At 44.3% G+C, this 24,590-nt stretch overlaps 1 protein-coding gene across 1 annotated transcript in view; it reads left to right on the forward strand.

Annotated features, from left to right (window-relative positions):
* The window catches only part of TAOK3 (TAO kinase 3), a 234,314-nt gene that overhangs the window by 196,401 nt on the left and 13,323 nt on the right, over positions 1–24,590 (forward strand). Inside the window, 2 exon segments of the mRNA XM_007490318.3 lie at positions 3,818–4,057; positions 9,174–9,386. Coding sequence (XP_007490380.2) covers positions 3,818–4,057; positions 9,174–9,386 — 453 coding nt within the window.

Here is a 24,590-nt window from a genome sequence, read left to right on the forward strand (position 1 = left end):
GCTTTTGTGAAGGCTTTCAGGCAACACACTGAGGGATTTGAATAAAGAATACAACAATAATAAAACATTCCCCATATTTCCCTCCAAAATCCTTCCCTTCGCCTAGACTGTGGCCTCTGTTCTTTCCAGGCCAGCCCCTCTGCACTAGTCACTGCCTCCCCTTCTTGACCCTTTGGTGAACAGGTTCAACTCTACGCCGTTCTCATTTCCAAACCCTTGCCGCCATTATATCATTGATTGGACCCTGCCAAGCTTCAGCCTCGAATCACTCCCATCACTTGTTGTCTCCATCATAGCTCCTCATGGGCTGGCTAACAAAGATCAAGGAAGTCACACAGCCGTTCTGATTGGGTCCTACCACAAACTTATGTTACCCAACCTCAAATGGGTCCTCCCTGCTGCTGGGCAGTTCTACTCTACCTTTCTCATTCTCTTACTCTCTACCTTCTCATCCTTCCTCCAATCTCCTATGGGTCCCCCTCCCGCAACCCTCTCAGCTGAGAATCTTGCCTCATATTTTATGGGCGAGAAATGGAGGCCATTTTGCCATGAATTTCCTCTTTTCCTCATTTCCCATCACTCGTATGTCTTCTGCCACTCTCTTCTTAATCACTGTCTGACATATTGAGGTAATCCCTACTCTTTCCCAAGGCTAACCCCTCTACTTGTTCAAGCAATCCAATTCCATTCTGTCTCCTCCAGAAGATCACCTCTTCTTTCATCCCCACTTTCTCACTTATCTTTAATCTTGCTCTGTCTACTCAATGCTTCCCATTTGCCTCCACACATGCCTCGTTAGTCCCTCCATTCCCATTATCATCCCATATCTGTTCTCCCTTTGGTGGCTGAACTCCTTGAGAAGACATCTACAATGGGTGCCTCCATTGCTCTCTTCTTAACTCTCTTCAGTCTGGTTTCCAGTCTCATCATTCAGCTAGCCTACTCTCTCCAGAAATCAATGATCTCTTAATTGCCAAATCCAGTTTTTTCCCAATCCTCACCATTCTTCATCTCTTTGTAGCCTTTGACACCGTCAGTCACCCTCCTCTCCTCATATTCTCCTTTCTCTGGGTTTTGAGGACACCATGCTTGCCTGGGTCCCATCTTACCTTCTCCCACTGACCTGTCCTTCAGAGGATCCTTTGCTGAATCTTCATCCAGGTCATGCCCACTAACCATGGCATGTCTGGGGCCCTCCCTACTATTTCACTTGGTGATCTCTTCGGCTCACAAGGATTCTGCTTCCTTGCTAATAGTCCTCAGATCTCCTTAGCCAGCCCTTATCTCTCTGCTGACCCCGGGTTCGCATCTCCAATCACCTAGTAGCCATGTCCTCTAGACATTTTAAACTCAACACGTCCAAAATAGAACTAGTTATCTTTCCTCCCCATCTCTTTCCCCTTCCAAACTTCTTCCCTCTTCCTGTGCAGGACAGCAGCATTCTCCCAGTCCCCCAGACTCACAAACTCGGTCTGTTCCTTGATTTCTTACTATCTCTCACTGTCCCTCCATATCCAAATGTGTCAACATCTCCCAAGGACCCCTTCTCTCCTCTAACAATATCTCCACACTAGTGCTGGCCCTCATCACCTCACACTTTTATTTTTTTTTAATCTCTTGCCTTCTGTCTTAGAATCCATCTAATGTATCATCTCTAATACAGAAGAGCAGTACAGGCTAAGCAATTGGGATTAAGTGATTTGCCCAGAGACGCACAACTAGGAAGTGTCTGAGGCCAGATTTGAGCCCAGGTCCTCCAGACTCGAGGCCTGTTGCTCTATCCACTGTGCTACCTCAATGCCTCCTCACAACTTGATTATTACAAAAGCATCCCAGGGTGTCTGCCTGCCTCCAGCCTCTCCCCACTCTACAGAGAGGGAAACTGAGACCCAGAGAGACTCAAGTGACTTGTCAGGCTGTAGAAGTCATAATTAGCTGCATCAGAATTTGAATCCAGTTCTGATGACTCCCATCTAGCATTCTTTCCGCTTGTTCTTAGTTTTAAATTATATGACCCCCTCCTCGCCCCCAAAATGTTTGCTCTCTCCATCTCTCTGCCTCTCTGCTTCTCCCTTCCTACCCCTAGAAACATTCGCCCTCTGTCTTTCTCCTGTTGACTTGTCTCCCCCAACCCTGAAGTGTTCTCTGTATCAATCACTCTCCCTCCTTCCTTTCCTGCCTCTCTTTCTTCCTCTCCCACCTTCCTTCAGTCTCTCTCATTTACTCCCTCTCTGTCTGTCTGTCTCTCTGAGTCTGCCCATCTGTCTCCCTGTGTTTCTGTCATTCTGGCTCTCTGACTCTCCCCCTTTCCCTCCTGCTCTCAAGCTCTCTCATTGGCTGTCCTCTCTCTGTAGCTTTCGGTCTCCTCCTCCTCCTCCATCTCCCCCTTCTCCCTCCTCTCTCCCCACCCTCCTATTCTGAACTCCTGCTGTTTCTGCCTTTCTGGTGCTATTTGGCCCCCCTTTTCTGTGGATCCCCTCCGCCCCCATCACAGGGTCCTCTAATGAATCCCTGGTCCTCATGCCAGAAAACCCTTCCTGTTTGGAAGGACGAATGCGCATTCCATGAGCCTTCCTAAGCAGGGGCCCTGGCAGGATAGAGTTAATCGTTGGGTGGCCTGACAAGGCCCCACGTCCATAGGAAGCTTCCTATTGGATTCCTCCTGGTCCCTGGGAGCCAGGTTTGGGAGTGATGGCGGGATGCTCGGGGGATTACTGGCTACCCTTTGGTGCCATCTAGGGGGCAAACGGTGATCTGAAAAGAACGACGACTCATTCCATGGGCTGGCAGAAAACCCAGCATTTCCCCAAACCAAACCTTGGTTTCCTTTGAGAGACTGCCGGTGGGTGTTCTGGAAAGGGCATTCACCCTGAGGGACACAAGGCCCAAAGCGGTGCCGCCTCAGGCCCACGCTGGGCAGCAGAAGCAGCGCCATGTTGTGAACCCAAGGGATGGACACGGGGAGAGCAGAGAGCCACCCGGATTCCCAGCTTCTCCCCCAGTGGTCCCTGTCCCATCATCCTCTGTCCTAAAGCCGAGACAAATCCAAATGGGCCCAGACAGGGGAGATGGCAAATTCTTGTCGTCTGGCTCCCTCTACTAAGTGCGCCTGGCCCTGAGGCTTCAGAGGAGAGGAAGGGAAGGAGATAAGCATTGGTCAGGCTCCCATGATGCTCGTTAGAAATGTTAGCTCACAACAGCCCTGGGAGGAGGTGACTGCTCTTATTATCCCCAGAGGAGAAACCGAGGCACAGAGGAGAAACCCAGGTCACACAGCTAGTGAGCCTCGGAAGCCAGAACGAGCTCCCTCTTTCAGGCTGCTATGATGGCTGCCATCCAGCCAATACAGCCATTTTATACTATCTCAACTGAAAGATGTCATCTATAAATGCAGAATTTTAATAACTTGTAAATTCTATTGAAGTATCAAAATGTGATTTTATTAGTTAAAAATTAGAGTATTTCCTACACGTTCTCTCACCAGTTGTTCTGAAGAAGCATTTATTGAGCGCCGACTGTGGGCCCAGCATGTCACTGGGCTCTCTGGGCTGGGCTTGGGCACGAGGTGGTGGTCCCATTGTACAGAAGGGAGAATGATAGATAGCTCAGGGCCTGGGGGACTAGACAAGGCCTCCTGTCCTGTGGCCTCGGGCCTCTCCCTTGTTCATCTCCTCTCATTAAAGTGCTCTGCCAAACGCTAATGGATTTAATTAAGAGCCGGTTAGCGGCGTTATTCCTCGTAATCTGTCATCGCGAGGGGCGCGGGGCACAGCCTCCATTTATCTCCCATCCATTTGTCTCCCCTTGGCCAATGCAGGAGCTCAATAAGAAGAGGACGCAGAAGGAGATGGAGCACGCCATGCTGATCCGGCACGACGAGTCGACGCGGGAGCTGGAGTACAGGCAGCTGCACACGCTGCAGAAGCTACGAATGGACCTGATCCGCCTGCAGCACCAGACCGAGCTGGAGAACCAGCTGGAGTACAACAAGCGGCGGGAGCGCGAGCTGCACCGGAAACATGTCATGGAGCTTCGGCAGCAGCCCAAGAACCTCAAGGTAGCACAGCCCACAAGGGGAGGGAGGGAAGGAGGGAGAGAGGGAGACCCCTTCCACCTGGCCCACCAGCACCCGCTCTGCACCTTCTCATCTGAGGGAGCCGCCCAGTCACACAGCCAAGAGGGACCAGAGGCAGAACCTGAACCCAGGGCCTTCGGGTCCTGAGATGGCTCACTCGCCACTGTACCACACGGCTTCTCCTGGAAAGGAGATAGACTGAATGGCCTCTCCCGAGTCCTATAATTCTGTGATAAAATTCCCGAGTCTGTGGAGTCTGTTCTTCTAGCCTTCCAACCAATGACTCCCAATAGCCTCTAGAGTAAAATTCAAACTCCTCTCTTGGCCATCTAAACTACTTCAAAGCCTGCCATTCTAGACTTCACACGACTCTCAGTCGAGGGAGATAACAAGCATAAAACGTTTCACAAAACTTCAAGTCCAATGTGAGTGCCAGCGTTAACTACTCCAGGTAGAGCCAGAAATATCTACATATGTGCCTGCGTAGATAAAGATGGTGGTTTAGAGAGAGAGAGAGAGAGTCCTGGACGGCAAAGATGGGCAGTTATGCTCAGGAATAGCAGTCAGGTCAGGATGGCTATAATGAGCGGTGTGGAAAGGTGAGAGGCAGGGGACAGAGAGAGGGAGAGAAGTGGATAGAGATGGGTGACTAGAGAGAGAGACAGATGGAGGAATAGAGGGAGAGATGGATAGAGAACTAGGACTATAGAGAAAGAGGTAGAGATGGGTGGAGAGATAGAAAGATGGATAGATAGATGGATGAATAAGAGGAAGAGATGGATAGAGATAGATGGATAAAGAGATAGAGACACATAGACAGATAGAGGAAGAGATAGACAAATAGAAGGATGGATCTAGATAGATGACTTAATAGATAAAGGGAATAGAGATGGATGAATGGATAGAGATGGATAGATAAATAGATGGATAAATAGATGGATACATAGATGGATATATGGATGGATGGATATATGGATATAGACAGATGAAATAGAGATGGATGGATAGAGAAGTGAATGGATAGAGATGGACAGATGGATGGATAGATGGATGGATAGATACATGATATATGGATGGATGGATAGATGGATGGATAGATAGATGGATATATGGATAGATAGATAGATGGATGGATGGATAGATAGACAGAGAGAGAGATACAGATGGAATAAATATGGATGGATAGATATATAGATATAGACAGATGGAATAGAGATGGATGGATAGAGAAGTGAATGGATAGAGATGGACAGATGGATGGATATATGGATAGATGGATGGATATATGGATAGATGGATGGATAGATAGATGGACATATGGATGGATGGATATATGGATAGATGGATGGATAGATGGATGGATATATGGATGGATAGATAGATGATATATGGATTGATGGATAGATGATATATGGATTGATGGATAGATGGATGGATAGATAGATGGATATATGGATAGATAGATGGATATATGGATAGATAGATGGATAGATAGATAGATAGATGGATGGATAGATAGACAGAGAGAGATACAGATGGAATAAATATGGATGGATAGATATATAGATATAGACAGATGGAAAAGAGATGGATGGATGGAGAGATGAATGGATAGATAGAATGAATAGATGGATGGACAGATAGATACAGATTGAATAAATATGGATGGAGGAATAGATATCTAGATATAGACAGATAGAATAGAGATGGATTGTGGAGATATGAATGGATAGAGATAAATAGATACAGATGGAATTGGCATGGATGGATAGATGGATGGATGGATGGAGATAGGTTGAGACAGGCAGATAAGAAAGAGATGGATAGATCAAGAGATAGACAGGAGAGAGAAACAGGGAGAGGACTAGCTCTACACACACACACACAGACACACACACACACACACACACACACACACACACACACATGTACGTGACTAATGCCTCCTGACAAAATCACTTTGTGTTTCCTCTTTTTGTATATGTTCCATTTGGAGAGACAGTACGGAGTAATGGATAGAGCCAGCCTCCAAGCCAAGACCTGGGTTCAAGTTCTATCTCTGACACCAGTGACTCTGTGACCTTGTTCAAGTCACTTCATCTCTGGTGCAGACCTAAAGTGATAGGGGGATTCCCTCCCACTGGAGTTCTTGGTATCTGTGACATCTGCTCCAGTCCCCATCCCTCTACCTTGGGTTCCCTTCTCTGATGTTTGGATCTCCTGGATATTCAGATCCTTTAATTATCTGGGTGTTTGTTGCATCTTTGAGCAGCACATCAGCTCCTGGAGGGCAAGAGCTGTTCTCTTTTTGTCTCAGGATCCCCAGTACTGGCACCCAGTATCAGACATATAATAAGCCCCAATAGTCAGCATTTATATATCACTTGAAGGTTTACAAAGTTTATCTTTGTTACCTTACTTGATCCTTGCAGCAATTCTGTAAGCTAAATGCTCTTATTATTCTCATTTTGCAAATGAGAGAACCAAAGTAAGCTCATGTTAAATGACTTATCCAGGGCCTCACAGCTGCTACATGTCTGAGATCGGATTTGAACTCAGAGCTTCCTGATTTCAGGCTTGGTGTGCCAACCACTGCACCATCTAATTGCCTTCATAAATACTTGTTGAACGAAGGAAACTTTCTTCCTAACCACTTTAACATACCCGTCCTTGGTTTGCCAATTCATAGCGCCACGAGCCTGGCACCTGGCACTGCCACGCAACCTGACTCTTGGCGATACCACCACCTGTCCCCAGTGCCTGAGCAGGGTCTCAGCTGGTCACCAGTTAAGGGAGCAAGAGGGCTATCTAGACATTGGACATGAGTGTAGACACCGACACCGTCTCTGAAGGGGTGATGGTGAGACATCAAGCTTGGCCTCACACTGGTCCTCTTACCCCTCTTCTCAAGCCCCCAAGCCCCATCCTGGCCATCACCCCTTCCTAGAAGAACTGTTCATGGTGATGAAATAGGAAGGGGATTCCTTTGTTTTTTACAATTTTAAGCTAATTCTTTCCCCAACAAAAATAATCTGATAATTACTCTCTGTTAATATAGCTATAAGATAGGCAGAAGTTACCTCTGAATTTCTTTTTCCACTTGGTATTTTAAATCCAATGAAAACATCTGGAGAGCCAGATCTGAGTGTTAGTCTAGGCTCAGTGACATATAGAGGAAATTCCCTAAGTTTGAGGATTAAAGATGGCTCACTGAGTTTCATGTCCTTTCCTTTTAGTATCATTGTGGGTGTCGACCATGCAGCCCCCCGTGAGGGGAACCAGATTCAAATGGAATTGGGAAATAGTTAAGAACATTTAGTAAAAATGCGACAAACATAGATAATGTAAAGTCAATATGCTGCTGGCTTTTTGCTTGACTTTGATACCACAGACAACCTGCTCCTCATATATTGTTCACATTTGTGAAAATGTTTTGGTAGTGAAAAGTTCCATACTCAGTTTTATCTGCCACCAAGAGCTGGAATTAAAATTGTGCCCATTCAACTGGAGATAGGAAGTCCTGGATTCAAATCTGGCCTCAGACACTGGGACCCTGGGCAAATCACTTAAGCCCTATTTCCTAATCCTGACCATTCTTCTGCCTTGGAACTGATGCTTAGTATTGATTCTAAGACAAAAGGTAAGGGTTAAAAAAAACAAAAAAAAATGCCCATTGATGTGCCATACTTGAGAATAGACAATGATGCTGTGCTTACCTGGGAAGCAGAATCCCAAATGAGAAGTTCACTTCCATGTAGCTTAAACTCAAAATCCTATGTCCATTTAATCCATTTAATTTTCTCAAATTACTTAAAAATATGCTTAAGTCAATTCAATTTATTTAAAACAAATTATGTCTATAGTTATAAATGTGTCATCTTTTTCTCAATCAACAAGCTTCAGCTTTTACTATGTGCCAGGCACTGTGTTAAAAACACTCAGGATACTGAAACAATCTACCAATCACCCTTTTTTGAACACCTACTATGTGCCAGGCACTGTGGTAGATACTCAGGATACTGAAACAATGTACCAATAACCACTTATTGAACACCTACTGTGTGCCAGGCACTGTGTTAAAAACACTCAGGACACAGAGACAATGTACCAATAACCATTTATTGAACACCTACTGTGTGCCAGGCACTGTGGTAGACACTCAAGATACTGAGATAACCTACCAATCACCCTTTTTTGAACACCTACTATGTGACAGGTACTGCGGTAGATACTCAGGATACTGAGACAATGTACTAATAACCATTTATTGAACATTTACAGTGTGCCAGGCACTATGGCAAACAGGACACAGAGACAATATACCATTAACCATTTATTGAACACCTATTATGTGCCAAGCACTGTGTTAAACACACACTGGATACTGAGACAATGTACCAATAACCATTTATTGAACACCTACTGTGTGCCAGGCACTGTGTTAAAAACACTCAGGACACAGAGACAATGTACCAATAACCATTTATTGAACACCTACTGTGTGCCAGGCACTGTGGTAGTCACTCAAGAAACTGAGATAATCTACCAATCACCCTTTTTTGAACACCTACTATGTGACAGGTACTGCGGTAGATACTCAGGATACTGAGACAATGTACCAATAACCATTTATTGAACACCTACTGTGTGCCAGGCACTGTGCTAAAAACACTCAGGACACAGAGACAATGTACCAATAACTATTTATTGAACACTTACTATGTGCCAGGCACTATGGTAAACAGGACACAGAGATAATATACCAATAACCACTTATTGAACACCTACTGTGTGCCAAGCACTGGGATAGAATGAAGTGATCCCTACTCTCCAGGAACCCATATTCTTATGGGAGAAACAGCAATTTTGGGGTTGGGGGGCTTTTTGCATCTTCAGTACTTAGGACAGCACCTGGCCCACATCAGAGACTCAATCAGTACCTTTTGACTTGGCACGTTTGCATACGGGGTCTACAGGACTTGTTTTACGCACAAGTAGAAGGCGTGCTCCTGGCAGCTGTCCCTCCTCTGTAAAGGGGAAGCTTTGGGGGATGGCTCTGGACTCACTCCTCTCTCTCTCCTGTCCTCTTTCACTGCAGGCCATGGAGATGCAAATCAAGAAGCAGTTTCAGGACACTTGCAAAGTCCAGACCAAACAGTATAAAGCACTCAAGAATCACCAGTTGGAAGTCACTCCAAAGAATGAGCACAAAACAATCTTGAAGACACTGAAGGATGAGCAGACAAGGAAACTGGCCATTTTGGCAGAACAGTATGAGCAGAGTATTAATGAGATGATGGCCTCTCAAGCGGTAAGCATTAAGCAAACTTCAGGCGCAGATTCCAGAATGGAATGCTCTTTCCACATGCCCAGGTGCCGCCATTTTGAGAAGCCGGCGAATAGACTGGAGCCTCTCATTCGCTGGCTCGTCATCGGGCTCGTTAGGATGGTGGCGGCGTCATGCTCAGCAAAACTAACGATCCAGCATTCCTCCAATCTGAGGCACGGGTCTTGGTTATCTCATTCACAAAATGGGTGAGGTGACCTCCTAAGGTTCTTTCCGGGTCTGCGACACAGTCAAGCATTTGCTTTAGGCTGCTTTTCCAAATAGCACGTGGAAAATGATACCCCACAGTCACCCCAGGATCTACCTGGTCTTTATTCTGTTGCCAATGTGACACCCAGGGGGTGTCGCCTTGAAAGTACAGAATAGGGGGCAACTGGGTGGCTCATTGGATAGAGAGCCAGACCTAGAGCTCAGAGGTCCTGGGTTCAAATTGGTCTTCGATGTTTCTTAACTCTGTGACCCTGGGCAAGTCACTTAACCCCCATGGCCTAGCCTTTACTGCTCTTCTGCCTTGGAACCCATCCCTGGTATTGATTCTAAGATGGAAAGTGAGGGTTTTGTGTTGTTTTTTTTTAAGTACAATATCTCAGACACTGCTTTGTTGGGTGACTCGAGGCAAATCCCATCACTGCAATCTCCCAGCCCTCGCTCATTTTCTATCTTAGAATTGATACTAGATAGATTGATGGATAGATGGATAGATGGATAAATGAATGGATGGATGGATGGATGGATGGATAGATAGATAGATAAATTAATAGATGGATGGATAAATGAATGAATGGATGGATAGACAGACAGATAGACAGACAGACAGACAGACAGATAGATAGATAGATAGATAGATAGATAGATAGATAGATAGATAGATAGATAGATGGGTGGATAGATGGGTGGATAGATGGGTGGATGGATGGATGGATGGATGGATAGATGGATAGATAGATGGATAGATAGATGGATAGATAGATAGATAGATAGATAGATAGATAGATAGATAGATAGATAGATGGATGGGATAGATAGACAGACAGATAGATGGGATAGATAGACAGACAAATAGATAGACAGACAGATGGGTTAGATAGCCAGATAGATAGATGGACAGACAGACAGATAGATGGGGTTAGATAGATGGATGGATGGATGGATGGATGGATGGATAGATGGATGGATAGAAGACAGAAAGGAAGGATTAACAAAATGGCAACAAGATGACTTAAAGAATAGGCTCTAGTAGTCAGTAGCAAGCACCTCTCTCCCATTCAATGAGCCACGGTGGAGACTTTTGTATTCTGATCTCTCCATCATCCCACTAGCGAGTCCATCTATGCCCTCCTGCGCAGTTTCATGCGAGCCCTCACGAATCCTCCGTGAGGGATTTGCCCAACATGCTGAAGTCTTCCTTCCGCTGCTGCCTTTTTTTCCTACTTTAATATAAGAAGGAACCCAGTAGAATGCTCCACTTGTCTGTGCGATACCTCCTGCTCTCTCCAAGGCTGCTGCCCTCTGTGCTTCTCAAACATATCTGTGTCTTGGGGAGTCTTCCGGGCCCAGTTTCCTGATAAGAGGCTACTTATACCCATTGCATATCTTTCCATTGCCTTATTGGTAACCTGAATTTTGCTTCTTCAAAAAACATGGCATTCCTTGGTTAAGATTTCTGGGTCATCCCTGGGAGAACACAGGTATTAAAAAATATGGACTTCTGGGGGCAGTTAGGGGGCTAGACAATAGGCCCTGGATTCAAATCTGGCCTCACATATTTACCAGCTGTATGACCCTGGGCAAGTCACTTCACCCACATTGCCTAACCCTTACTTCTCTTCTACCTTGGAATCCATATACAGTATTGATTCTAAGACAGTAGGTAAGGGTTTTTAAAAATATAATTTTAAAATGTTTAACAAGGAGGCAGCTGGGTGGCTCAGTGGATCAAGAGCCAGGCCTAGAGATGGAAGGTCTTGGGTTCAAATGTGGCCTTAGACACTTCCTAGCTGTGTGACCCTGGACAAGTCACTTAATCCCCACTGCCTAGCCCTTACCACTCTTCTGCCTTGGAACCAATACACGGTATTGATTACAAGATGGAAGAGAAGGGTTTAAAAAAAAAAGTTTTACAAAATACATTTAAAATGCAGTTCAATATAATGTTAATGTGTGGTTTTCAAAAATCAAGAAGCAGCTATAGGAATTGATTGAATTTGACTCCACTTTTCTAGAACTAAAGTTCTTTTCCTTTCTGGAGTCATGGATTCCTTCAGCAATCTAGGGAAGTCTTCTCGGCATTCCATTTGCTCCTTGAGGAAGCCTTCTTCCACTTGGACTTTGTTACGGATATCCTCGATGACAGTAGCGAACCTTTGTGGCAAAAGTGGGAAGTTTGTTTCTCATTTAATAGTGAGAATGAGAGGATCGTTGTTGCAGCAATCGGTGACTCTTGTATGATGGTACCCTGTGCGTGGGAGATGCCCTATTCAGGGAGGGCCACATGCACTCTGCTCAGTGATATGAGATAGTGGACATTCTTTTAAGGCATTATTGGGGCTAGATTGCCTCCTGGGGCCCCTCTAGCTCTCACATTCTATGTTGTTGAGGGGTTTTGCTTCTATGGAGTCAAATATCTTTTTCTAAAAAACAAAATCAAGAAGCAGATGAAGGAGGATTTGCTATTCTTTCTACCTCCCTGTAAACTGTGTAGCTGTGAAGCTATCTATTATTTACTAGGGAAAATTATCTGTGAAAGCCTGCCTGCTCCTTTCTGTTTCCATCAAGAATTCCTTTGATGTTTGCATAGTTTATTCCTAGAAAGACCTTATAGAGATGAGAAAGAAAGCAAAGGGATTGGGGCAGCCAAGTGGCTCAGTAAATAGAGAACCAAGGCCTGGAGACGGGAAGTTCTGGGTTCAAATGTGACCACAGATACTTCATAGCTGGCCCCGATTGCCTAGCCCTTACAGTTCTTCTGCCTTGGAATCAATACTGAAAATTAACTCTAAGACAGAAAGGTTTAAAAAAAAAAAGGAAGAAAGCATAAGGATTACCAATTGCTAGTTTCATCTGAGTTGCCTTTTTTGGTAAAAAAAAAAAATTAATATCATCAATGACCTTTTGCATTCTCATGGGATTTTGCCCTCTTTGAGATTCTTAAAAAGTGGCCTCCCTGCAAGCTGCTTCCTCCAACCCAGATCTTCTCTGTATGAAACTCTTTCCAGCTCCATTTTCTTGATCACCCTTTTTATTTCTTAAGATAGTCTACCAACGCCTGAAGGGTTCAAAACCAAACAGGTCCATCCTGTTGTTCCTGGGGATAAGACCAGTCACTAAAGGAACCTTTCTGCTCCTCATCAGATTCATCTACTCATGTTCTCAGGATGATCTGGCATTGTTTGGCTTTATGAAAAGCTTTGAGCCGGGGTTAGCTGGGTGGCTCAGTGGACGACGGAAAGCCAGGCCTAGACTTGGGAGGTCTTGGGTTCAAATCTGGCCTCAGATACTTCCTGAGTGACCCTGGGCAAGTCACTTAACCCCCATTGCCTAGCCCTTACTTCTCTTCAATACACAATATTGATTCTAAGACAGAAAGTAATGGTTTAAAAAAAAAACCTTGTGCCACCTTATTTTCCCTCTCACTGATTTTTGAGGCAGTTTTATCCAAAATTTCCTCCTCATCCTCCTCCATGCTTCGAAGATGAACTTACATTCAAAATCAGTGTTGACTTTGGCAGTCGTAGCTCTTGCCTTGTCAAGGAGATGATGCATTTGTTGGCCAAAGAGATCTATGGGTTCTTTGTGTATCCTCGTGGTAATTGTTTGACATCAATAAATTTTACAAAAGTTTCCGCAACTTTGACGTGCCGGGCCCTGGCCCAAGGCCTTGAGATCCAAAGATACAACGAAATATTCCTTGCTCCCAAGGAATTTATGTTCTAGGACAATACAGCTTGTTCCCAACTAAGCAAAGACAAGATAATTTCAGGAGGGAGAGAACGTTAGCCGTCGGGTGGATCAGGGAAGACTTCATGAGTGACCCTGAAAGATAACTTTGTTTTCCAAAGGTGGGAGACGTTCTGTGCACTTTCATCTTGGGAAATGGAATGCTGAGTTTGGGAATCCTAAGAGGAGGCCAGTTTGAGTGGAATGGAGAATGCACGAAGAGGAAGAATGTGAGATATGTTTAGGAAGAAAGCTTAGAGTCTCATTGGGGAGAGTGGGAAGTTAGAGCATCCAAAGCACTGGCCCAGGTCCTTATTTTAACATCGAGTCACTGGTTGGTTGGTTACTGTCCTTTGAACTTAAGGGAGGACCAAAGGAGTCAAAAGACATGGCCAACAATGACATTGAGTCAATAGGAAGATTCTAAAAGCTTTTGAGCAGAAGGCTGAGAGATTAGACCTGTGCTTTAGGAAGAGAGATAGGTCGGCAGTGGGGGTAGAGTGCACGATCCGGAGTCACTGATAAATTTGAGTCTATTATTGCTAGCAAGGTGATGGAGTGGATAGAGCATTGCACCTGGAGTCAGAAAGACCTGAGTTTTAATCTGGCTTCAGATATATATTAGGTATGTGAACCAGACACTCCAGGCTCCTAACTTGGAAACTGGAGATAGTAGTGCCTGTGATAACTGCTTGACAGAGTTGTTGTGAAACTTAAATGACATAAAATAAAAGTTTTAGCAGATTAAAATTGCACTGAGATTTTGGGGACACCCTATATAAAGTGCTTTGCCCAGCCTTATAGCCCTGCTCCAATGGTGCTTGTTGTTGTGGTCGCCATTATTACTACTATTATCATTATTATCTTGGAAGCTATGGGAGAACAGATTAGATTAGGAGGAAACTAGAAGACGAGAGACCTAGTAAGAAACAGGCATTCCAATAAAAAGTCTTAGTAAGTAAAGGGAAGGAGGATCAGATGTTAATGGCCATAGAAATGGCAAGACTTGGCAACCAATCGAGCAGGTAGGGCTGAGGAGAAGGGAGCAATCACAGACCTCAGAAGTCATTATTACTCCCAGAGAGTAATCCGGTCCAACCTTAGCCTGCACAAGGATATCCCCTCTGCATCATGGCTGCCATGTGGTTGTCCATTCGTGGGCCTATTTGAAGGGGAAGCCATCACTGACCAAGGGCACCTTTCTCCTTTGCATTGGAGCTCTAATTGTTGGAAAGGTTTTCCTTCCATTGAGTTGACTTAGTCCTCTACAAATTCTATCCGCCATGATTCCCAGTCCTGCTCTTTGAGGCCAAATAGGGTAAGTCAGATCCCTTTTCTACAAAGCATCCCCTTCGAGTCATTGAGGATGTCAAAGCAAGGCAAAAATAGCAAGCATTAATAGAGCACTTGATGTATATGAGGCACTGCGCTAAGTTCTGGAGATCCAGATAAATGCAAAAAAACAATCCCTGCCCTCAAGGAGCTTCCATTCTAATGGGGAAGGCAAAATGGAGTGAGAAACCAGAGAAAAGAATGAATGCAGAGAAAGAAGTCTGGAGTCAGGAACAAGGCCCAGAATGGAATGAGGGAGCGAAGATGGCCAGCCTGGGTGTCCTCCTTTAAAATGGAAGTCCTGAGAAGAATCAAATGACCGAACAGAAGGGGCCACAGGGCCAAGGCAGCTTCTGTGCTGGAGCATGGTGGAGAAAGAAGTTATCTGGGGAGTCAAGAAGATCTAGAATGGAAAAAGGAGTGAGGAAAATTAAACCATCCCTCCTGAGTCCTTTTTTCTGGGGCAAAATATCCCATTTCTTCAGTGGACTTTTCTATGATATAGACCCTTTGACGTTTCTGTTTGGACTTCTCTGGATAATAACAATAGTGGCTGGCATTTATATGGCACATGGAGTTTGCAAAGCACTCTACAAATGTCATCTCATTTTATCTTCAGAACAAACTCTGTGAGGTAGATCTGCTGTGTTCCCTATTTTACAGATGAGGAAACTGAGGCAAGGGTTAAAAAGCATGCCCATATTTACACAGCTAGTACATATCTGAGGCCAGATTTGATGTCTTCTTGACTCCAAGTGCAATTCTCTACTCATCAAATGCCACCGAATAGTCCATAACAGATACCTGGAGGCTCTAGCTTATCAGTGCCTTCCAAAAAGTCCAAAGTGGAGCTTAGTTCTCCAGAGTACAATAGGACTATCACCTCCCTACCCTTGGACACCACACTGCTGAAATGCAGCCTGAAACCGCATGGCCAGGAAAGACTGTCATATTACACTTCTGGGCTTTTGACCCACTAAAAATCCAACATCTTTTTCAGATGAACTGTTGTCTAGTCTCACCTATCCCATCTTGTCCTTAGGAAGTGATTTATTTTTTAGCCAAAGTATATTTCTTTACATTGATCCAGAGTCAGTTTCACTTTATGGGCTGCAGAGGCACTCGCCAGCTAGAAAGACAACTTCAGATACTATAAAAGTTGGGGGTCATGGATTAGGAGAAAAGGAAGGGAGTTGAGTCAACTAATTAAGCACCAGCTCTGTGCCAGCAGCTAGATGGGACAAAGAATAGAGTGCTAGAACTGGAGTCAGGAAAACCTGAGTTCATATATGTTCTCAGACACTTATGTGACCCATATAACCCTGGGCAAGTCACTTTACTCTGTTAGCCTCAGTTTCCTTATCTGTAAAATGTACTAGAGAAGGAAATGGCAAACCACTCTAGGATCTTTGCCAAGAAAACCCCCAATGGGGTCACGAAGTGTCAGAGACAACTGAAAAATGATTGAACAACATTATGTGCCAGATTCTTGCTAAGCAGTGGAGTTACAGAGAAAGGGAGAATTTCACATGGTCATAGAAGGAAAAAAAAACAAGTAAATACATCCATAGAGGGATTGGGAAGACAAAGAATAGACTCCAGCGGAGCAAAGTACAAGGGCAGGTGGAAGATAGCTGCGGATACACCGAAAGGAGAATTTCAGAGTTCAAGAACATCCAAGTTTATGCAGTCATGTGAGATCAAAGCTGCGACTGCCCCTATGGACGGCCAAGGTCTAGTGTAGATGTTGGCCCTAGACACTGAGCAGATTGATAAACTGAGTGGTCAGGGTTTTTGAGGCGGCGTCAACGTTTCTATTATGGAAGTCTCAGAGCAGGAAGGCAAAAAAGGAAATGAAGAGGAAGATGGTGACATCAGTGTTGACAATGAAGAATGACCTAGAACTTGGTGTATTGTGGCAGCAGGATTCAAATGGAGTGACCCTCAGAGGAGGAGATGGTACAGAGTGATAATAGCAGAGGACGGTTCTGAAAGAGGCAGAAAGAAGGAATAAGCTCACTCCTTTCTCTGTCAAGGTACAGGCAAGAACAGACCAACCAAACGAGAGAGGGTGGCCAGGAATGCCTTGAACTTTGGAGAAAATCAAGTTTCCAGGAGCAATAGGGGATAAATAGGGTATGATATGAAGTGATCTGGGTTCAAGGGATGTTTAGTATTTTTGTTTTTAATCTTGTATTTATTTCAAATCAGCAGAAATCCACCCTCTCTCCTTCCCATCCCTACCCTCCCTGCCTCAATTAAGAATGAAAGAAAAACAAAACTGCTGTTAGAAATGCCTTGTTTTGGGGGGCAGCTGGGTGACTCAGTGGATTGAGAGCCAGGCCCAGAGATGGGAAATCCTGGGTTCAAATCTGGCCTCAGACATGTCCTAGCTGTGTGACCCTGGGCAAGTCACAACCTGCATTGCCTAGCCCTTACCACTCTTCTGCCTTGAAACATTATACACAGTATTGATTCAAAGATGGAAGGTGAGGGTTTTAATTATTTATTTTTAAAATTTTATTTAATTGATTAATTAATTAAGAAAATGTTTCCATGTTTGATGATTCATGCTCCTCCCATCCCCCTCTTGCAGCCGACACACAATTCCACTGGGTTTTACATGTGTCATTGATCAAGACCTATTTCCATATTATTGATATTTGTAGTAGAGTGATCGTTTAGAGTCTACATCGAAGGTGAGGGTTTAAAAAAATACCTTATTTTTTATTTTCACTCTGCATCCTTCCCCTCTCTAGCTGGAGGCAGGTAGCATGTTTCATCATTAGTCATCTGGATTTCTGATTGGAGTTTCTAATTCTTTTGAAGTTGTTGGTCAATTACCATATTGCTATCACTGTATAAATGGGTCTCCTATCCCTCTTCACCCTGCATCAGTTCTTACAAATCTTTTCATGCTTCTCTGACACTATCCTCTTCATCTAGTATTCCATCACATTTATGTAATTGATTCAACCAGTCCCTAATTGTTGGTAATCCCCTCAGATTGCCTTGCTTTGCCACCTCAAGAAGAGCTATAGTTTTTCAGATATTTAGAGGCTTCTTTGCTTCAGACTAATTCCTTCCCACTTCGTTCTCCCATTTCTCTGTTGAATAAGATGTATTCCAGACCCAACCCTGTGTGTATTTGTCCTCTTCCCTAATTTAACCAATTCAGATGAGAGTGAGGTTCAAATGTCAGCCACTCCTCCCACAATCCCCTCTTTGTTTGAATTGATGTCTTCTTGAATGCCCTGACCTTCATAAAGGGAGTTTTTTTAATAGTAAAGAAGAGTTTCCATCATGCATGATGGAATGGGAAGGCAAATAAAGGTGTGGACTAGAATAGGGTGAGACAGAGACGGAAAGAGATAAAAACAAAACAAAACAGGGAGAAACATCAGAGAAAAGGATATTCTGTCTAAGAAATTACTTCTCTGAGTCATAGGGATGAAGGGAGCAAGAGATGATCCAGAAAACCAATTGATCAGGGTCCCCATCTTCTGGGGTTCTGGGATCACTGAGCATGAAATCAGTTGGAGGCATATGCATTGGCTTCCACAGCCTTTTGCCCCAAATGCTGGAGATGCAGGGTTGGAAGTCAATCAACAGGTTTGGTTTTTTGGGTTTTTTTACTAAGCTCTTATCACATGCCAGGCACTATGCTAAGCTCTGAGGATACAAAGAAAAGCAAAAATCAGCCCCTGCCTTCAAAAAGTTCACAGTCTAATGGAGAGGGAAACCTCCAAAGAAAAATGAGGCATACATAGTATAAATGGAGGTGAATCTCAGAGGGAATGGAGGAGAAGAGTGAAATGCCTCTTACTGAAGGCGGTGTTTGAGCTGGGTCTTAAGAAAGCCAGGAGACAGATGAGGAGGGAGAATCTTCCAAGTATGGGGGGACAGCTGGGGAATATATGGTCAAAAGCCAGAGTATTGTGTCATGATACAGCAAGGAGACTGACGTGGCTCTATCATAGGGTACATGAAGGAGAGAATAGTGGAAGAAGACTGGAAATGTAGGAAGGGGCTGTGATGTGAAGAGCTTTAAATACCAAATAGGATTTTATATTTGATCCTCAGAGTAATAGGGATCCACAGGAACTCACTGAGATGGTAGGGTGACATGGTCTGACATGCTCTAGGACAGTGGGGGCAAATCTTTTAGAGTGTCCAAACTACAACCCTCACACTGCATGTGAGCCCCCCACCTTACCCCAGAAGGGGAGGGAGGAAGTGCTCCCATTGGACTTCTGGGCAGAGGGCTGGGTGATGGGAGAAATGTCCTCAGACATAGTGGAGAGGGGGGAGGGAGCAGCCCCCTCTGGCATGTGTACCAAAGGTTCACCAACATGACTCTAGAAGGATTGATTTGACAGCTGAATGGAAGATGGGCTGAAGTGGGGAGAGAATTGAGGCAGGCAGACCCACAGGTGGGCAATTGCAATCATCCAGATAAGAGGTGAGGGGGGCTAGTGCTAGAGTAGTGACAGTGTCAGAGGGGAGAAGAAGAGGCACATCAGAGATAGAATCATCAAAAACTGGCAACAGATTGATTATGGATATGGAGGAGAGCAGAGAATGGTGGAGAACAACAAATCAAGAAGGACACCTAGGTTGTAAGCCTGGACACTGGTACCCTTGATGGTGAAAAAGAAGTTGGGAAGAAGTGAGGGTTTGGGAAGAAAGAAAATGAGTTTTGTTTTGAACATGTTTGCTTTAAAATGTCTATAGGACACCCAGTTGAAGATGTCCAAGAGTCAGTTGATAATGCTTGACTATATAGCTCATCAAAGAAATAAGGCCTGGGACAGCTGGGTGGCTCAGTGGATGGAGAGCCAGGCCCAGAGACAGGAGGTCCTGGGTTCATATATGACCTCAGATACTTCCTAGCTGTGTGACCCTGGACAAGTCACTTAAACCCCACTGCCTAGCCCTTACTACTCTTCTGCCTTGGAACAGATACACAGTATTGATTCTCAGGCAGAAGGTAAGAGTTTAAAAAAAATTTTTTAAGGAGACAAGGCCTGTATATTTAGAGTGAGGGATCATCTGCACAAGGATGATCACTGAACCCCAGGGAGCTAATGAAAGCAAAAACTGAAGGCAGCAAGGAGTTTTAATCGATGCCTGGGTCAGTCAACACCTGCCAGTCAGGTCCCCAAACCAGATTGATCTCATACTCATTGCTGGTTCTATGGCCCCATCCCAAAATGGGAAACACCCAGAAAACACCCCACAAATGAACTCTGCCTGATGTCCTTCCCTCTCTGAGTCCCCAGGAGTGAAGACTCCTGGATGCCTTCGAGTCTCTGAGGCTCAGGGTTACTGTTGGCACGATGCCCGTTGGCACAGAATCTGTCTTGAGTTGCTCCTTGAGGACCTGGTCCTTCTATAGTTGTGAGTCATCAGTGGGGGGCATATAATGACTGGTGATGAGGCCCCCAGGGACCGGGCCAAACCATTCTCCATTGACTTCTCCTTAGTCTTATCCCAAGATGGCAGCAGATGAGAGGTTCCCAGACAGATATCCCTGATATGAACTAAGCACATGGTTGCTGATGGGTGAATCTCCAGATCGTCCTATAATTACAGTACCTTGAGGTTTAATGACTCTAACAGAGTCTCTAGGAAATAACTGAAATCGAATTCAATAGCTTTTTTTTAAAATCAGTTTCCCATTTTTCTGAGCTTGTTGGAGTTGGTTGGATTGAAGGTGCTATCATCTCACGCAGTATCCCCATCTTCATCTTTCTTATTTGGTGTTCACTTTGACTTGTACTAGTTGGTGACCTAACTACAACACAGCCACCCAATTCTAGAATGACTTCTGCATCAGTAAGTTGGTCCCTATCTCCAGGGAGATCTATAGTCATTTTGTTTTTTGTGGTGTTGTCCAGTGCTCACCATAGTTAGGACTTTCTAATTTTTCTTAAAGAAAGTCAAAGTTTAGGAAGCAAGTTAGATAGCACCATGGATAGAGCTCCAGGCTCAGCATTAGCAGGATCTGGGTTCAAATTTGACCTCAGACACTTTTTAGCTGGATGATCTTGGGCAGGTCACATACCCTCATTTGCCTAGTGTTGCCTTTCTGTCTTAAGAGTTGTTACTAAAACAGAATATAAGGGTTTTAGAAAGGGGGGGAGGAAGGAAATCATGGCTTCTGGGAAATCTAGAAACCTTTTGCCTCTTCAGTTGCTTACGGTCAAATAATGTTTTCTAAACTATCTTTCACCATCTTCCTCTGCAACCACTTTTGCATTGAAGGCCCTGAGTACTGTAAGATTAAAATTAATATCCAGTAACTCTAAGTATTCTATTTTATAAGATTTATTAATAATCACTTGAAGTAGAGGAAATAGAAAGAACCTGAGTAAAGAGATGTTTTCCCAACTGCAATAGTGGGAGAAGAGAGAAGAGGTTACAGAAACTTTATCTCCAAAACGTAAGGACATAATGTGAGGATAAAAATGGGGTTCTGGGAAATGGAGTCCTGGGGTACAAAATTCTAATGACACCGTATCCAACTCATCGTTGACTTGCTTTAAAGGTCCTCCAGGATCTTTCAAGTCATCATTGGCACTTAAGCTACAACCTTCATGACAATCCCTTCTCCAAGCTCATCACGAATGAGGCCCAGGCTGGAAATGATGCTTCTGGTTGACCAGGTCCCCACTAGTGTGATTCCATTATTCCATTGGGCAGAGACCAATGACCAGATCTGGCATCGTTATAACTTTAAATAGCGTGAACCCAAATACACGCGTCCGTCTTCACATAAATCAGGACTTCCCTGGATTCATCTCTCAAGAATCTGTAAACTGTCCTCCCATTTAATGACGGTTTCTTTGTCTTCTAATTTTACTTGTGATAAGATATTTTTATGATTTATTTTATCATTCTATCACCATAGCTAACGTTTCTACCGTGCTTACTATGGGCCAGGCTCTGTGCTAAGAATGTCACACTTATCTCGTTTAACGATGCTCATGATAATAATAACTAATATGTATGGAGCGTGTGCTACATGCCCGGCATCGGGTGTACTAAGATAAAAGCAAAACGGATCCTGCCATCAAGGTGCATCCATTTAATTAGCAGACAGCAGTCACAGAGAGACACAAAACACGTGTGACTTAAGGAGAGGCAAGAGACACCTTACTGTAAGGGAAGGCCTCGTGGCAAAGGCGTCTGGAGAGCCGAGTCTTTGAGGAAGCTGGGGATCCTCAGAGGTGGAAACGATGAGGGAGAGAGCTCCAGGCACCCAGAATAGCCGAGCTAAAGGCCCAGAAAAAGGGAAGAAGAGGAAGAAGCCTAGTCTGACCTTGCAGTGAGGGGGAAAGATGCTGGAGCTGTGAAGAGACTTCATGGTTAAAAAGTTTAGCAGTTAACATCAAACCTAAATCTCCCTCTCTTTAACTTCCATCTGCTGCTTCTCCTTCTGTCAAGGGTGACTTAGATGGCTCAGTGGAGAGAGAGCCAGACCTGGCATTGGGAGGACTTGGGTTCAAATCTGGCCTCAGATACCTGTGTGAACTTGGGCAAGTCCCTTGCGCCCCATTCCCTAGCCCTCACCGTTCTTCTGCCTTAGAGCCAATCCTTGGTGGTATCAGTTCTAAGATAGAAGGGAAGGGTTTTAAAAAGATCAGAATCCTAGATTTCCTCATTTGGAAAGAACCTCTGGGGCCACCTCTTCTAACTCACACCTGAACAAGAGGTCCCTGAAGGGGGGTCCCATTACCTCCCAGGAAGCCCAGGCCCCTTTGACATGCTCTAGTTGTTAGGAAAACTTTTTGTTTTTATTTTCCTTATATCAACCTCAAATGTGTCTCAAGCCTTTTCTAAGTGAAAAAGAACAATTTCCTTTCTCCCTGTTTAGTATACTCTTTTTATTTTAAACCCTTAACCTTAACCTTAAACTTAGAATCAATACTGTGTACTGGTTCCAAGGAAGAAGAGTGGTCACGGCTAGGCAATGGAGGTCAAGTGACTTGCCCAGGGTCGCACAGCTAGGAAGTGTCTGAGGCCAGATTTGAACCCAGAACCTCCTGTCTCTGGGCCTGGCTCTCAATCCACTGAACCACCCACCTGCCCCCTGTTGTCCAAATCATTAATAAATATAAAGCAATAAATATAAACCAAGGACTGTCCACTGGTGTCCTCCCATCAAGTTGACATGGAACTGTTGATGGCCACTCTTCCAATCCAGCCATTCAACCCCTTCCCAACCCACCAAACTGTTTCCTAGCTCATCTCTTTCCACTTGTCCATGGGAGCATCATGAGAGACTTCATCTGATCCTATGCCAAATAGCTTTAGTTAATATATATATATATATATATATATATATATATATATATATCATCCCTCTAGAACATTAGTCTAGAAATTGTCAAAAAAATAAGATGAGCAAGGCTGGTTTGTCATACCCTGTGCTTGCTGCAACTAGGCTGGTTCCAAGGAATCACCACCTCTTTGTTTAAATGTCTGCAAGTAATTCCTTACGTAACAGGTTGTAGGATTTTGTCCAGAGCTGAAGTCAGGCTTCTTTAGGTTAAACATTCTACATTTTGGAAATTCATTTGGTATGTTTTTGCTAGCATCTACTACATGAAAGGTACTGGGCTAAACACTTAGGATGCAAAGGCAAAACAAAAAAATCCGGCTTGCCCTCAAGGAGCTGATCCTCCTGTCATTATTATTACTATTAGTTAATTGGTAATAATAGTTAATGTGTCTATATATGTGTTATGTATTATATACATATATACATGCATATATACACATGCCCACATATATATGAATAAAAACATTTTTAGGTTTGCAAGCACTTTATAAATGCTATTTAATCCTCACAACTACCTTGTCAGGAAGGTGCTGTTGTCCCCATTTTACAAATGAGGAAACAAAATAATAAGTGACTGAGACAGGATTTGACCTCAGGTCTTCTTGACTCCACATTCAATACTCTATTCACTGAACCACATACTAGAAAAATATTTAAACCTAAATAAATCCAATATAATTTGAGTTGAGAGAAAGCACCAACAATAGGGGAATCATAAAAGGCTTCCTGTAGGAGGCAGCTTTTTATTTTATTTCCTAAAACCCTTACCTTCCATCTTAGAATTGACACTGTGTATTGATCCTAAGGTCAGTGGTAAGGGCTGGGCAATGGGAGTTAAGAAACTTTCCCAGGGTCACCCAGCCAGGAAGTGTTTGAGGTCAGATTTGAACCCAGGGCCTGGCTCTCATTCCACTGAGCTACCCAGCTGCCCCAAGGAGGTAGCATTTTAGTTGAATCTTAGAGTACAGACCCAATGTGTGGAACAATTTGTGCCAAGCCAGAGAGGAGAGAAATTGTCAGGGAGCCAATTTGGCTGGATTAAAGAGGACATGAAGCAATATGAAACAAGTTCAGGAGGGGACGCTGGCCTGAGCCTGGGAAGGGCTTTAAATATCAAGTGGAGGAATCTATCTTAACCCTAGAAGCCTTGAGGAGCTACTGAAGACTCTTCAGCCTCTCTCTGGGGGCTAGTCATCCCACCCACCAGTCCTTCCAGTGCTCTGGTGCATTTCCTACCTTCTTATCAATTCTTCTCAAACTGGACTTCCTTCTGTCCTCCCCTCTCTGGCCTTTCAGTCTTGATAGTCTCAGCCACCATCTCCTCTGGAATAAAGGCCTTCCCTCCTCACATGATGCCTCTTCCATGAAGCCTTCCTATGTCCTGAACAGCTGTTCTTGACCTCAGATCCTCTAGGGATTCTGTCTAGATCCCTACCTAGAAGTTCCTATTTTACTGTCCAGATCTCTCTCTTCTCCCCTTCTCAGCCACACTCCTTGAAAAGGCTGCCTGGGCTCCCCGTCTCTGACTGCTCTCGTCTCCCTCATTTCTCACC

Source organism: Monodelphis domestica, chromosome 3 (genome assembly GCF_027887165.1).
Source record: "Monodelphis domestica isolate mMonDom1 chromosome 3, mMonDom1.pri, whole genome shotgun sequence".
Lineage (NCBI taxonomy): Eukaryota > Metazoa > Chordata > Mammalia > Didelphimorphia > Didelphidae > Monodelphis > Monodelphis domestica.